Source organism: Thunnus maccoyii, chromosome 12, assembly GCF_910596095.1.
Source record: "Thunnus maccoyii chromosome 12, fThuMac1.1, whole genome shotgun sequence".
Lineage (NCBI taxonomy): Eukaryota > Metazoa > Chordata > Actinopteri > Scombriformes > Scombridae > Thunnus > Thunnus maccoyii.
Genome location: NC_056544.1, coordinates 449959 through 464842, shown reverse-complemented (window position 1 = coordinate 464842; position 14884 = coordinate 449959). Strand labels below are relative to the sequence as shown.

At 38.4% G+C, this 14884-nt stretch overlaps 1 protein-coding gene across 1 annotated transcript in view; it reads left to right on the top strand.

Moving 5' to 3' along the window:
• The first annotated feature begins 7386 nt into the window (after positions 1–7386).
• The window catches only part of LOC121908813 (tissue factor-like), a 32568-nt gene continuing 25070 nt past the window's right edge, over positions 7387–14884 (top strand). Inside the window, exons 1-3 of the mRNA XM_042429114.1 lie at positions 7387–7587; positions 8936–9050; positions 9912–10001. Coding sequence (XP_042285048.1) covers positions 7521–7587; positions 8936–9050; positions 9912–10001 — 272 coding nt within the window. The 5' untranslated portion in view covers positions 7387–7520. The remainder of the gene's footprint in view (positions 7588–8935; positions 9051–9911; positions 10002–14884) is intronic.

Below are 14884 nucleotides of genomic sequence, written 5' to 3'. Positions count from 1 at the left end.
TGTGTGAATGGGTGAATGTGATTCATAGTGTAAAAAGTGCTTTGAGTGGTCGGAAGACTTGGAAGGCGCTATACAAGTACAATCCATTTACCATTTACTTGGTGTCAGCAGTAAGGAAAAACTCTTTACTCTTTAACGGAAAGAAACCTCAAGCAGAACCATCCTCTAGGTGGGCTGCCATCTGCCTTGACTTGTTGGGTTGAGAGAGAAAGAGAGGGGAGAGAGAGACACAGAGAAGCATAATAACAACAATAAAATAACAATTTCAACAATAATAATAATAGTGATATGACTAGTAATAATAATAGCGGGCGTGGGATTCAAGGCAGGACACCCACAGGACCATGCTGTCCATAACCTGGATTCTGGATTTTACAGGAAGCCAAAGCAGGGGGTCTAAGTCCCTCATCTTGTGAGACGAGAAAGCACAAAAACTCCAGGGAAGAAGCCAAGTTAGTAACGTGCATTCATGGCACAAGAATGCATACAGATGGAGAGGAGGAGGAGTAGGAGAGAGGAGCTCGGTGCATCATGGGAAGTCCCCAGGAGTCTAGGCCTATAGCAGTATAACTAAGGCCTGGTCCAAGGCAAGCCTGACCGGCCTGTAATAGAAAAATCACACTTTGTACTCTAGTCCACCACACTTCATACTTTGCACTTTGGATGAACTCACATTGTATAACCTTGAACATGTAACCACCTTGCATATATGCTCATTATTGCTTTTTTGGCACTGTCTGGTATGAAGTAGGGAGTAGCTTTGCCTTGAACATGTAATAGTTCCTCTCGACAGATTGACAGCTTTGACGACAACCGGCACTATACCACACATGCACATCCCGACACTGCCTTCCTTACTCCTTGTCTATAAAATGCATGTACACTTTGTAACCAACATCAGTTTGCAGTTAAACTCTGTATACTTAACTGTGTATATTGATCCCTTGCAAGGTTCTCATGAAAAGACAAAAAGACAACTTGGTTATTTGTCAGTTTTTTTATTTTCAGATTTCCACCACAGGCAGTTAGGGCCTGTGGTAAAACTTTCCTTTTTGATAAAGCTTATAGTTATAAGCTTATAGTCATAAGCTTTATCAAAAAGGAAAGTTTTATGCCTATTCTCAAATGTAGAGAGGGTGTCTGAAGATGGAGAGGGGCCTAATAACTGAAGGCTCTGCCTCCCATTCATTTCTTTTTTGGAGATTCTAGGAACCACGAGTAAGCCTGCATTCTGGGAGTGCAGTGTTCTGATGGGATAATAGGGTACTATGGGCTCTTTAAGATATGATGATGCCTGACCATTAAGGGCTTTGTAGGCGAGGAAAAGGATTTTAAATTCTATTCTGGATTTTACAAGGAGCCAATGCAGCAAAGCTAAAATGAAAGAAATATGATTTACAGTATCTTCCTAGTTTTTGTCGGTATGTGTGCAGCAACATTCTGGACCAGCTGGAGAGTCTTTGGAGACTTGTAACGGCCTGATAATAAGGAATTGCAATAATCCAGCCTAGAAGTAACAAATGTGTGGACTAGTTTTTCTGCATCTTTTTGGGACAGGATGTGCCTGATTTTTGCAATATTACGTAAGTAAAAAAGGCAGTCCTTGAAATTTGTTTTATGTGGGAGTTAATGGACATATTCTGATCAAAGATAACTCTTGATTCCTTACGGTGAAGCTGGAGGCCAGGGTAATGCCATCCAGAGTAGCTATATCATTAGATAATGTGTTTCTAAGGTGTTTAGGGCCAAGATCGATGACTTCAGTTTTGTCTGAGTTTAGTTTAGCAGAAAATTGCAGGTCATCCAGGTCTTTATGTCTTTAAAGCATGCTTGGAGTTAGTTAACTGATTGGATTCATCTGTTTCATTGATAAATATAATTGGGTGTCATCTGTATAACAATGAAAATTGATGGAGTGTTTCCGAATAATATTACCTAAAGGAAGCATATATAAGGTGAATAGTATTGGTCCAAGCACAGAACCTTGTGGAACTCCGTGTCTAACTTTTATGCGCATGGAGGACTCATCATTAATGTGTGCAAACTAATATCAATATCGATTTAAACTAGCTTAATGCAGTTCCTTTAATGCCAATTAAATATTCCAGTCTCTGTAATAAGATATGATGGTCAATGAAAGCAATTGCAGCACTGAGATCTAACGAGACAAGTACAGAAAGAAGTCCTTTGTCCAATGCAATTAGGAGGTCATTTGTAACTTTCACCAGTGCTGTCTCTCTCAATCCAGACTGAAAATCCTCAAATAAACTATTATGTAGAAAGTCACACAACTGATTGGCAACTGCTTTCTCAAAGATCTTAGAGAGAAAGGGAAGGTTAGATATAGGTCTATAGTTGGCTAAAATGCCTGAATAGGCTTTTTAAGAAGAGGTTTAATTACAGCTGCTTTAAAAGACTGTGGTACATAGCCTGTTACTAAAGACAGATTGATCATATCAAGTAAAGAAGTGCTAACTAAAGGTAAGCGGCCTGGTTGGGATGGGGTCTAAGAGACGGGTTGATAGAAGAAATCTTTGAAGTTAGTTCAGGACGGTTGATTGGAGAAAAACAGTCTAAATATATATCAGGTTTTACAGCTGTTTCTAAGTTTCCTGTGTTTGAGGGTAAATCGGTGCCTGTTGAGGGCAGGAGGTGATGAATGTTGTCTCTAATAGTTAGAATTTTATTATTAAAGAAGCTCATTAAGTTGTTACTATTGAGCTATAGGAATACATGTATCAGTAGAGTTATGACTCTTTGTCAGCCTGGCCAAAGTGCTGAAAAGGAACCTAGGCCTATTTTTATTCTCCTCTATTAATGATGAGTAACAGACAGCTCTAGCATTACAGAGGGCCTTCCTATATGTTTAAGACTATCTTGCCAGACTAAGCGAGATTCTTCCAGTTTGGTGGAATGACATATCCTTTTAAATCTTCCCAATGTTTGCTTTAATTTGCGAGTTTGAGAGTTATACCATGGCGCCTACCTCCTATTTTTTATTATCTTCTTTTTTAAAGACGCAATGGAGTCAAGTGTCATTTGCAATGAGCCTGCAACACTATCAATAAGATTATCAATGAGGGAGGGACTAAAGTTAGCATAAAAGACCTCTGTTGTATTAAGACATGGCATTGAATTCAGTGCTGATGGAATTGCTTTTGTAAATTTAGCAACAGCACTATCAGATAAACATCTAGTGAAGACATTTTTGTCTAATGGCATGTAGTCTGGTAATAGGAATTCAAAAGATATTAAGTAATGGTCTGATAAAATAGGATTTTGTGGAAAAACTATTAAATGTTCAACTTTGATGCCATAAGTCAGAACAAGGTCAAGGGTGTGATTAAGACAGTGATTGGGTTTATTTACACTCTGAGAGAAGCCAATTGAGTATAATAATGAGACAAATGCAGTGCTAAGACTATCATTATCGACGTTCACATGAATATTAAAGTCACCTACTATAATTACTTTATCTATGCTAAGGACTAAGTTAAAAAAAACTCTGAGAATTCAGATAGAACGTGGGGGTGGTTGCCCCTGCTGGTGCCCCCGAGGACAAAAAAATACAGCAAAAGTGCCCTGCAAAGTGCCCCCACAGTATGATAAAATGGTGCCCCCACATTATGATACAATGCCCTCTAAGGTGCCCCCACAGTATGATAAAGTGCCCTCTAAGGTGCCCCCACAGTATGATAAAATGCCCTCTAAGGTGCCTGTACAAAGGAGAAAACAAGCAATCAAATTCTGTAATGACTGTCTACTTATCAATCAGGATGACATGACAAGGAAAAAGTACAATTTAGCATTCTCCCAAGTCTAACATACAGAAGTGCAAAATTGGGTGCCCTTTCAATGAAAAAAGATGCACTGTATGGGAGAAAAATATTGTCAAGTGGGAGCCCACTAAATGTATCGGGTGCCCTTTATATTTTTTTGCCCCTGTCCCTGAGACAGCCTGAGTTTGCCACTGGTTTAGACTATTAATTATTATTTGGTTAAACATGTCCTGTTTCACCCTTGAGTCAGTGTTGACCTTTTCATTAAGTAACAACAAATCCACCATTCCCAAACCTAAACCAAGTGCTTTGAATTACCTAAACAGAAACATACTGTAGAAACATACCAGGAGCAGATAAAAGATAAAAGAGCAGTAAAAAAGGTTCTACCAGACTTTGGAATCAACAAAGAACAGATCTCAAATTTGTTATTGTAGTAATGAAATATGTTGACAGTGAATGTTTTGCTGATACGTTCAATGGAGACTCCCAAGAAAAATTACAAAATGGGTCCATAAACAGTGGACTTTGCTATAGGAGACCTCTGTTTCATTTCCTGTTTCCAACCGCGAATAGGGACAGTTTTTTAGAAATTTAACTATGAGTGTCCCTTAACCTTAACCCTGTGGTTATTATGATAGCCATGACCATGAAGGTGGCCTAACTTCAAGGAAGTAGTAACCCACACCACATGTTTCTCTAACCTTAACCTTAACCATAGTGTTGTCACATTATTAAAAATCATTATTTTTTAACATTGGTTTGTAATGGTTTTGGAAAGCACAGACAAATGATGTTGTCCTGCTGATTAATGCCAATAGGGGCACCAGATTAGAAAACGCTCTTAAGTGTTGTTCTGGAATCACATGGTCACTCCATGCACTCCATGGTTGTTTAATTTGGACTTGTTGATTTAATGTGAACATTGTACTTTGAGCAATAAACATTTGTAGGCAGGTTCAATATAAATGTTTCCTCATTATGTTGATAAAAAACATAATCTGGGCAGCATTATGTGTACTACAAAATGTATTTGTTAATGAAAAATTGTTGTATATTGATGTAATTTTTAGGAGAGGTTGAGTAATACAAACTTACTGTCTTATTCACCCTATGAGAATGTCTGCGTGTTTCTCTGAGAGTCTGTGTATGTAGATGTGAGTGCTCTTATGTAAGCATGTGAGCCCTCTAGTCAGATGGTTTGTAATTGCTACCAGAACGTTTCCCCCACATGACACACACTCTGCAATGTTCCCATAGTTGCTCAATGCTTTTGTATCTGTCTGAACAAGTCCCAAACATTTACTGCAGTACTCTGATGGAGCCAAATACCATTACTTTAAACATATGAAAATACAGGCATCTTTAATCCCTACATGAATCCAAAATACCCCGCTTTAGCTGTGATCTTTAGTTCTTACTGTTCTCCACTCCCACATTCTTTAGCTTGTTTTTTTACTCTTCTTTCTCAGGGGGCTAACTGACAGAGGACAGAGGCTGGGTAAGTTATTATGTGCAGGCGTCATTTGATGAAATCGTCTTGAGTCGTTTTTAAAGATATATGACAGAATTTGTCAACTTAAGCAATCACAACAAGGTTCGAGGAGTTTATAGTTAAAAAGTAAAAACTATTGGAATTAGTGGTCGTTATCCTGTACTGTTAATGGAATAAGTCAGGAAAAAACATCAAAATACGTTATCATATTATTTAAGTGGTCAGAACTAAAAAAAAACTTATTTTAGTGATAAAATATAGTGTTATATCTGTTCTGAAATATCACTTGATTTGACTGTTATCAGCCTATTGAATAGGTGTTATCATCACACATCTGTCCTAAATATTTGGGCTAGTAGGGGCCTACTAAAACTACGGGTAGGTTCAGGAGGCTGTTATCACCCATTTATTTCAGTGAGCCCATGTTGGTGAAGCCCAGTAGGCACAGAAGGCCTTTTATCAAGCATGTGCTGTCACGTGACTATCAAGTTTCTTCCTGTGAAAAAAAACATGTTTGAATCATTGTCTTTGCATTGTGTAGTTATCTGAGCTGTTATGTTAATTGTGTTATTTTATATAACTGTTTGACGATGTTCTTTCAACATAAAAACTTAGATTTTGAAGTGCCTTTAGATAGCCTAAGGGATAAATTGAATTTGAAATTGAGAATTTGAAGCTTTGTGATTGGCTGATTTATTGAGGCATTGCAGTTTGGGACTCATAGTTGAATTATGGCTGAAGTACATCAGGCTTGGACGCGATGCATCATGTAAGCAGGGCAGAGCATTTTTTTTTTTAAGTGTTACACCAAAATACAAAAATAAGACCTGTCTACATGTGTACTGTAAATTTATTTTCATATATATTGTAAGGGATTTATTGTGTCAAAGTATGTGTCTTAACTTTTGTAGACTGCTGAAGGACATCTGCACAATGAATCTTGTTAGAGACACCTGGTAGTAGAATTGACTGTGTCAACTTTGTTAGGAGGTCATCAAGAGTTTAGCAGTGTTCATTGGTTAGGCTATGTGCTTTATTATTTTACGACATTGTTACTTTATCACTTTATTACCTTCTCTCTGTTAAATTCCTACTAGGACATACTGTATTTAAGCTGAGACTGTTTGGTTGTTCGGGAGAACGTCTGTGTGCCCTTCTCTATGCTGGCATGTACGAGTGAAGAGAGAAAGATTCATCACTCTGTGTTTTTAATTCTTCAGAGAACTTCAATTCTTAAGAAATTCTCCTACAACATATATATATATATATATATATATATATATATATATACACACACACACACACACACACACACATATATATACATATATATATATATGTGTGTATCCCTAAGACCATTGGTTCCTACTGGTTCCAACATAAATCTTTATAGACAGCTCACAAAGATATAATTTCAATTTTTTAACAGGCTCAGTAATTTCCTAAAACAGCTGGTCACTGTAGTTTTTAGCAAATGTTACTCAAATAGGAGGAAATAATGCATTTGTTGGGAGCTATTTTCAGCAGCTGGTTAATCCTAATTTGGTGCTGTGATTGACAAGTCAAACTGTTCTCCATAAGAACATAATGTATACAAATCATATATCAGTTATTTGGAATTTAAATTCTAATATTGGGTGTCAGCACTGAAATCATATCAGTCTATCTACTTTTTGCAGGTACTGATTCACCAGTGTTGTGTGTGAGATTGGAAAGTGATGAAAAAGTTTCCTATTAAACTACAGAAATTGAACTGGACCACTTGGAAAAATGCCCACTGGCTGCCAAGACAACAGGACATCAAACTTTGCTTTACACAAAAATACGAGCATCTTGATGCTGAGAATCTCATTCTGACAAAGAAAGACTCCACTATTTGGTTCTTGTAAAGGTGGGTGTAACTATTGCTAAGTAATTACTCATGTTTCTGTTTAACACTGGGCAGTTATAGAAGGAGACATTCACAGTTTTAAGGGGCAGTGGGGTGTTGGCCCATTGAGATTCTTGTTCTTAATCCATGTTTTGGTGAGAGGCAGAGTTCAAGATGAGCAAATAGTTGTAGAACCTTCCATGAGCAGGCAGGCATGTGGGAGGGATCAGCCTGCAGAACACAGAGGCCTAACCCTGAACAGACCCCGAGTTCCCGCATCTGCAGCTCCCACACTCTTTGTCCCACTGAACAGAAACTGCAGCTTAAACCCAGAGAAAAATCTTATCTACAACAAGGTTATAGGATTTTGGCGGACATGGCCTCTCTGAAAACTGTATTTTATCTGGGTGTCTGCTTGTCTTCTTGGATTATCACTACTGCAGGTAAAAATACAAGATAGATAGATAGATAGATAGATAGATAGATAGATAGATAGATAGATAGATAGATTTTTTTTCTGGGCTGACTACTGCTCACTTTGAGCTAGTACAGAAATTTGTCTTTTATACTGTATTTTTGAGTGTAACAGTGCTGTACAGACATTAGAGGGTGATGTTTGTTTATGGCTAATATGTCTTTTGCATGTTGTCGAACTTTATGTTCTTTGTAGCTTGTGATGGAATCTCTTTGGTTATGGATTTGGTTCCGACATTCCTGTGCTAATTTAACATGGACATAATGCTCAATGGTGAACTGGAACTAAGTGTGTTTACTCAAGTACAAATTTGAGGTACTTGTAGTTTACTTGAGTATTTCCATTTTATGCTACTTTGTACTTCGACTCCACTACATTTCAGAGGGAAATATTGTAATTTTTACTCCACATATTCTGTTGTTTAAATCGTCTGCTCTTTTCTTTTTATAAAATGTGTTATGCATTTTGTGTGAAAGGTGCTATATAAATAAAGTGTATCATTATCATAATTATAAAAACATATGATACACATATATTATGATGCAATACTATTACTATTTATCTGCTCAAAGTATCAAAATTGGCTATACTTTGAGAACATTTTGCTGATAATACTTCTGTTTTTTGTGTGGATGTCAATTTTTTTCTCCAACTCATTTATCAATGTCGGTTTTGATGTGATTACATTCATTCACTAAAATTATGTCTGGATGTGAAAATATCCATTCGAAAAATACACTGAAAAGTGGACATCTTGACTTATTTCAATGAAAAATTCACTGAAATCACAACAAAACAAAACAGAACACAAACTCAAGAAGGGGGAATATTCAGAGATCATGGAAGTGTGGAAAAGTGATATGCATATACATGTGCATCATCAGCAGCATGGCAATGATATGATGTCATGAAGCAATTTTGAAATGTGACCCATTATCTCGTGGTGTAAAAGGATGGGTTCACATTTCTTCAAGTCTGTCTTAATACAATGCTCACATCCTCACATGTGCATTGAAAGCCTTGTTTGTGGTTGTAATTGTTCGACCTGTCCATACAGGAAACCTGCAAAGAGATCCCTTTTTAAAGTGATTTTAATTTAAGTGATGGTGGACAAAATCCACAGTCCTCATTCTGTGTAAGAATAACTTTTAAAGTGTAGCTGAAACTAACGTGAGGCCCTAGCAGTCTAACTTGCAAAAATCAAGGAACCTCCAAGGGAACAAAATTTTGTACTAAAAACACAGCTACTTTAGAAGATACGCACTTGATTTGTCTAACTCAGACCTATACTTCAAATGTCTTATTGTCATTCACAGATGAAGACTCTGTGCCCAAAGCAGAGAATGTGCGCTGGGTGTCTGTGGACTTTAAAACCACCCTCACATGGACTACCACTCCGTCTAACTACACATACACTGTCCTGTACTCTATGTGAGTTCACACACGCACACATGCACGCATGCACGCACATACACGCGCGCACACACACAGAAAGAGAGTTTATATGCCGGTATGTGTTATTGCAGAAGTGAGTTAATTAAAGAAGAAACAAAACGGAGAGTAAATTATGGTTTCCATCCCCCATTAATTACAACATATCACAATTATGAGAAACTCATGAGAATTCTTCCTTGTGATTATGAGATCTTCAGCTGGGAACTGGATTCAAGAGCCCAAGATGACATCCAATCATTTGAATGAAAGCCTAAAACACTTTCATGCTACCTAGTTTGCTTCCGCATTGGGCACAATGCTCAATATTTTCTCTCTCCCTGACCTCACCCCCTCACTTCTGCTGGGCCCACAGATCTGCTTTAGATCCATACTTTCACCTGAACAGTCCCAACAAATTATGATGCCTGTGTAATGTTGACATGATTATCACATCATCTCATCTCAGTAAGTACTATAGGGGCATAAAAACATGCCAATGTCTTAAACTATGGCAGGAAGTGTTTTCAAGATCCTGTTTTTTCAAATCGCATACTTACAATTCTTCCTATTATTATGCTACATTTCTCTTGTAAAGATCACATTTGTGATATATTCTTACCTTTTATTTTTTTTAATTTTAATCTATTTATTTATTTATACAGTGTGCTGCTGTACTGAAGTGATATCACACTGTGTCCGGTGACACTGTTTTTTAAAAACTGTATATTTATCTTTAATAAATTGTCGGGTCACGTTAGTATGTCAGTGATAAAAAAGTGTTGGAATGTCAGCAGTCTGTGATTTTTTTATTTAAAGCGTTATTATCATGTTTTGTGTGTTTTGTCATGTGACTATCAGTGATGACAGTGACTGGACTGAAATTCCTGACTGCATCAGAGTGTCAGAATCAGAATGTGATCTGACCAACCACATCATGGCCCACGACAGGTAGGAACAGGACCTTGTTCGAGTTCACTTTGTTCATCATTTAAGGCCCTATATAATATCCCTATGTGGTAGGGTTTAGTGACTTTAGTCCCCATTGACATAACACATTTTACATTCTTTTGTAATTTCTTTTTTCGATCAATTTTGTATTGTATATCAGTATATCACACAAGTGTAAACATTATACATTTTACATGTTTTCTCCTCTCTTCCACTCCCCCCATAATGTCACATATATACAATCTTAAACTTTGCGAGATCTACTATGGAAAACGTTACAATTGTGCAAACATAAACAATTAACAGTCGTAATAACCGAACTCTCCCCCACCCCTTTACCCCAGTGGCGACCCCTGAAACCCCACCCACCCCCCCACCCACCTTGGATCTCTTACTCTCTTACCCCCCCCCAAAAAAAAATTGAATAAGAATTAATGTCTATCACGCTGCATCATCTCCTTAACTAAATTATAAGCCTCCTCCCACATTTTAAGTGTCTTAACACTGGCCCCATGCATTCGAGCCACTGACCACTCCATCAAGACGATTTCAATAAGCGAGTTGGCCCACTGTTGCATTCTAGGAGCAAACTTGTAATGTATCAGTTGGTGATTGGGATTCTTAGACGTATTGAACAGATTTGTCCACACTGTGTCCCAACAAATCACTTCATCATTTGCCCTAGTTAGGTCTCTATGCCATATGGCTTCTACTGGTAATGTCTTGTTGGGTTTGGAAATAAGTTTATATAGTTTAGAGACAATCCCTCGCGTGGGTCCAGGGGGGGCTAACACATTGTGAAGAGGGTGCGTAAGAGGTGCAGACCCCCATGGGACACTGTAGGCCTTCATGGCTGACCTTAACTTCAGATAGAAAAAGTATGATGAACCAGGTAAGCCATATTGGGTTTTTAGATCATTAAAAGCTCGCAGGCCACTGTTATAGTATAGGTCTTTCAAAACGTTGATTCCCTTACTCTTCCAACTTGGAAATGAGAAAGGTAAATTGCCGGTCAAGAGTAGAAAGTTGTTAAAAATCGGTGAGTGGTTATGCCATTTGAGATCTGCACGCATATATTTCATTACTGTATGGACAGTTGTAAGAAGGTATGTAATTAGAGGGCCTAGACACAATTTGGCTTTTTTCAATGGTATATTAGAATAAACCAGATCTTGCAATCTATGAGGCAGTGAGACATTTTGCCCATTCCAGCCAATCAAAGGCTTTTTCAGCATCCAGTGATAGAGCCGAGCACGGAGAATCAATACTGCTAGCTGAATGGATAATGTGCAATAGGTGACACATGTTGTCTGATGCTTGACGAGTCTTAATAAAGCCAGTCTGATCATTATGAATTAATTTTGTGAGATTTACTTCTAGTCGGGTTGGGAGCACTTTGGCATATAATTTAACATCACTATTCAAAAGAGAAAGGGGTCTATAATTACCGCATTGAGACAGGTCTTTATTTGGTTTTAGAAGTACAGAGGTTATGGCCGTGTTGACGCATACATTGAATGCACCCTTATCAATTGCTGCATTAATCATTTCCAGCAGCGGTTTCCCCAATACATCCCAGAGGGCGAGGTATAACTCTGGCGGAATTCCATCCCATCCTGGTGACTTACCCTTCTTCATACTAACAAGAGCCATCCTTAACTCCTCTAAGGATATAGGGGCATTGAGCAACTTGGCTTCATCGTTTGATAGGGAGGGCAGATCTAACCCCTGAAAGAAATGGGTACATTTGCCAGGGTCAAGTGGGATTTCAGACGCATACAGAGTGGAATAAAAGGTCTTGAATTCAGTATTAATGTTGTGGGGGTTGCTCAAAGTACCAGCAGGAGTTTTTATGGCCACAATATTTGAGTATTTCTCATTATTTTTCAATCTCAAAGATAGAAGGTGGCTAGGCCTGGCCCCATTAAAGTAGTATGTCCTTCTTGTCATATGCATCAAAAACTCTGCCCTGCGTCTTAACAGAGAATTCAACTCAGTTCTCGTTATGGTTATTCTTCGTTGTAGCGTCTCAGAGTATGAGGCCTGTTGTTGGGCCTCTAGTTGGGTGAGAGTAGTCTCCAGCTCAGTTATTTTCTTAATTCTATTTTTGTTTAGATGAGAGGAACAAGTGATGGAGGAGTCTCTGATGCAGCCCTTAATCGCATCCCACACAAATCTGGGGTCATCTACAGAACCTACATTTATATTTATAAAGATATTTAAATTCTCTCCAAGAAAGTACAAGAAGTCTTCATTCTTCAGGAGAGAAGTATTAAACCATCACCGCAGTGCTCTGGTAGGCGTATCCTGAAGTGTGAAACGTGCTGCAATAATGCTATGATCAGATAGAGAGCAGGGTTTGATTAAAACATCATGTATCTCTGAGAAAGATGCGGGTGAAGCCAGTATATAATCTATTCTGGAGTAATTTTGATATCTAGCTGAATAAAAAGTATACTTTTTAGGTGTGGGATTGACAGCACGGTACAGGTCTGTTAGACCAAGTGCAGACAGAAATTTTTGAAAATCTGTGGATGCACGTGATTGATTGTATGTGAGACGTTGCAGTGATTTATCCAGTGTCATGTTCGCAAAGCAATTCATGTCTGCACCAAGAATCAGAGAAAAATCTTGTAGTTGCAGTAGGGTTGCAGTTAAGTTTGGAAAAAACTCTGATTCATATTGAGATGGCACATAAACAGAAATAAAAGCGAAATTGCGCCCAGCTATAATAGTCTTGATATAGGAAACCCTGCCATCATCACTACCATATTTCTCCAACACAGTAATGGGGAGGTTGCTTTTTAACAATACTAATGAGCCTGGTTTTTGTATCTAGAGATGCAGATGCAGCCACATAGATGATTTTTATGTCTGTCAATGAAACGCAGCAGCTTCATGATGACAACGCACGGGATGGATTTGCCGTTCACGTCCCGTTTGGTAGCACCTAAGTGGTGTGCATACATTATTTCCACAGGACCCAAATCTGGAAACCACCATGAGATAGAATCCGACATGTAGTTTAGGAGATGCGATGTCTCTGCAGTTTCAGGGACTCCGTGCACACGTATGTTGTCTCTGCGAGACCTGTCCTCCATGTCCGCAATTCTCTCCTCCAGTTGGTCATGCTGTGCAGTAAACTTTTTAACAGATGCTGAAAGCCGGCTGTCCACCTCTGCCAAACGGTTCTTGTCTTTCTCCAAACAATCCATACACTCCGAAACGCCCGTGCGCATGGCCACCATCTCGCCCCGAAGTACAGCGACTTAAGCATCCGCCAACTCCTGCGTCTTGCTTGTCAGCTGCGCCACCACATCTTGTACGAGTGTAGGGATAGCCTCCTTCATAGCTTCTGCAACCACTAGATTAACAATGTTAGCTAGTCCCTCATTGTCGGATGACGGGGCTGTAACCACCTGTTTGCCGGCTGCCTTTCTTGAACTCGTCGCCATTTTGTTATGAAAAAATTGAAATTAACACAGCGAAACTGAAAAAACAAAAAAAGAACAGCTTAAGGTATGCAAATAAAGTGAAAATTTGGGAGGACGCTGCAGAGCTGCAAAGGAAGCGTCCTACATCCCCCGCGATGGCCACGTGACTCATTCTTTTGTAATTTCTAATGGTTTCTAATATGTATACTCCTTATGATATTTCTCTGTCATCAGCATTATATTTATGCGTCTTGACTTTATGACAACTTTATCTTAGTTCCAACTTATCAAATAATATAGTCACATGTTTGGTTATAGCTATTCAACTCTGAGTTTATGACATTTCAAAGATGATTAAGTATAATATTATAGGTACTCAGTGTCTGTATGTCTTGTCCAGCAGCTCTCCAGAAACAGGGGAGAGAATTATTCATTTCACACCCATATCAGATCATCATGTGGACAATGAGAGAATTTGTTGAGTCCAGAGTGACCACACTCAGCAGATTCTCCCAGTTTACCACTATAAAACTAGAGACATATACCCTCTGCATGCAGACGAGCAATAGTTTTTAATACTGAAATATAACCTAAAAACAGATTAAAAACATTCAGTTTAAGCAGTCAACTATTATCAATTTTATTGCAACCATCTAAAATGAAGTGATGTGAACTAGAATATGTTATTACAAATGTATGATCCATCAGAAAGACAGATTGACATTTCTCTGTGGTATCATCTAGATTTTTAAACTCTGCAAAACAGAGCCAACAAATGCAGCCAACAATTTTGAAAGGTACAATGTCTCCAGTGGTCAGACAATAACAGGTCCTATTTGACTGTTATCAGCCTATTGAATAGGTGTTATCATCACACATCTGTCCCAAATATATGGGCTAGTAGGGGCCTCCTAAACCTACTAGTACGTTCAGGAGGCTGTTATCACCCATTTATTACAGTGAGCCAATATTGGTGGTGTCCAGTAGGCGCAGAAAGCCTGTTATCAGGCATATGCTGAAGATTCCACATGGCTCCTGCTTTGACATACTGACCTTTGAACCTTGACCCCGGTGGATGTTTGAGGGCTTATAATACAGCAACAAAAGAGGCTACAGACATGGGACCAACTGAGAGCTCTTGACCTCAGCTATCATGTGAGTCAACAACTGGGTTTGCTGTCAAATGTAGGTAAAATATGTTTAAAATTAATTTCCACCCATTTAACAATTAGATATATAAAATCCGATCACACCAGTAAGTACTGAATTAATCTCTCAATCCAGTACTTACAACCTCCAATCCTAGGAAAAAATGTAAAAAGATTTTTTTTTTTTTTAAACCTAGAGCCATGCTATGCAGCTTCATACAAATCAGCACCACAGTTGTAATTCCTCTGGTTTTCAAAGTAGGATCAAAGGAGAAACTGAGCCTATCGTATTGTCGAGTTA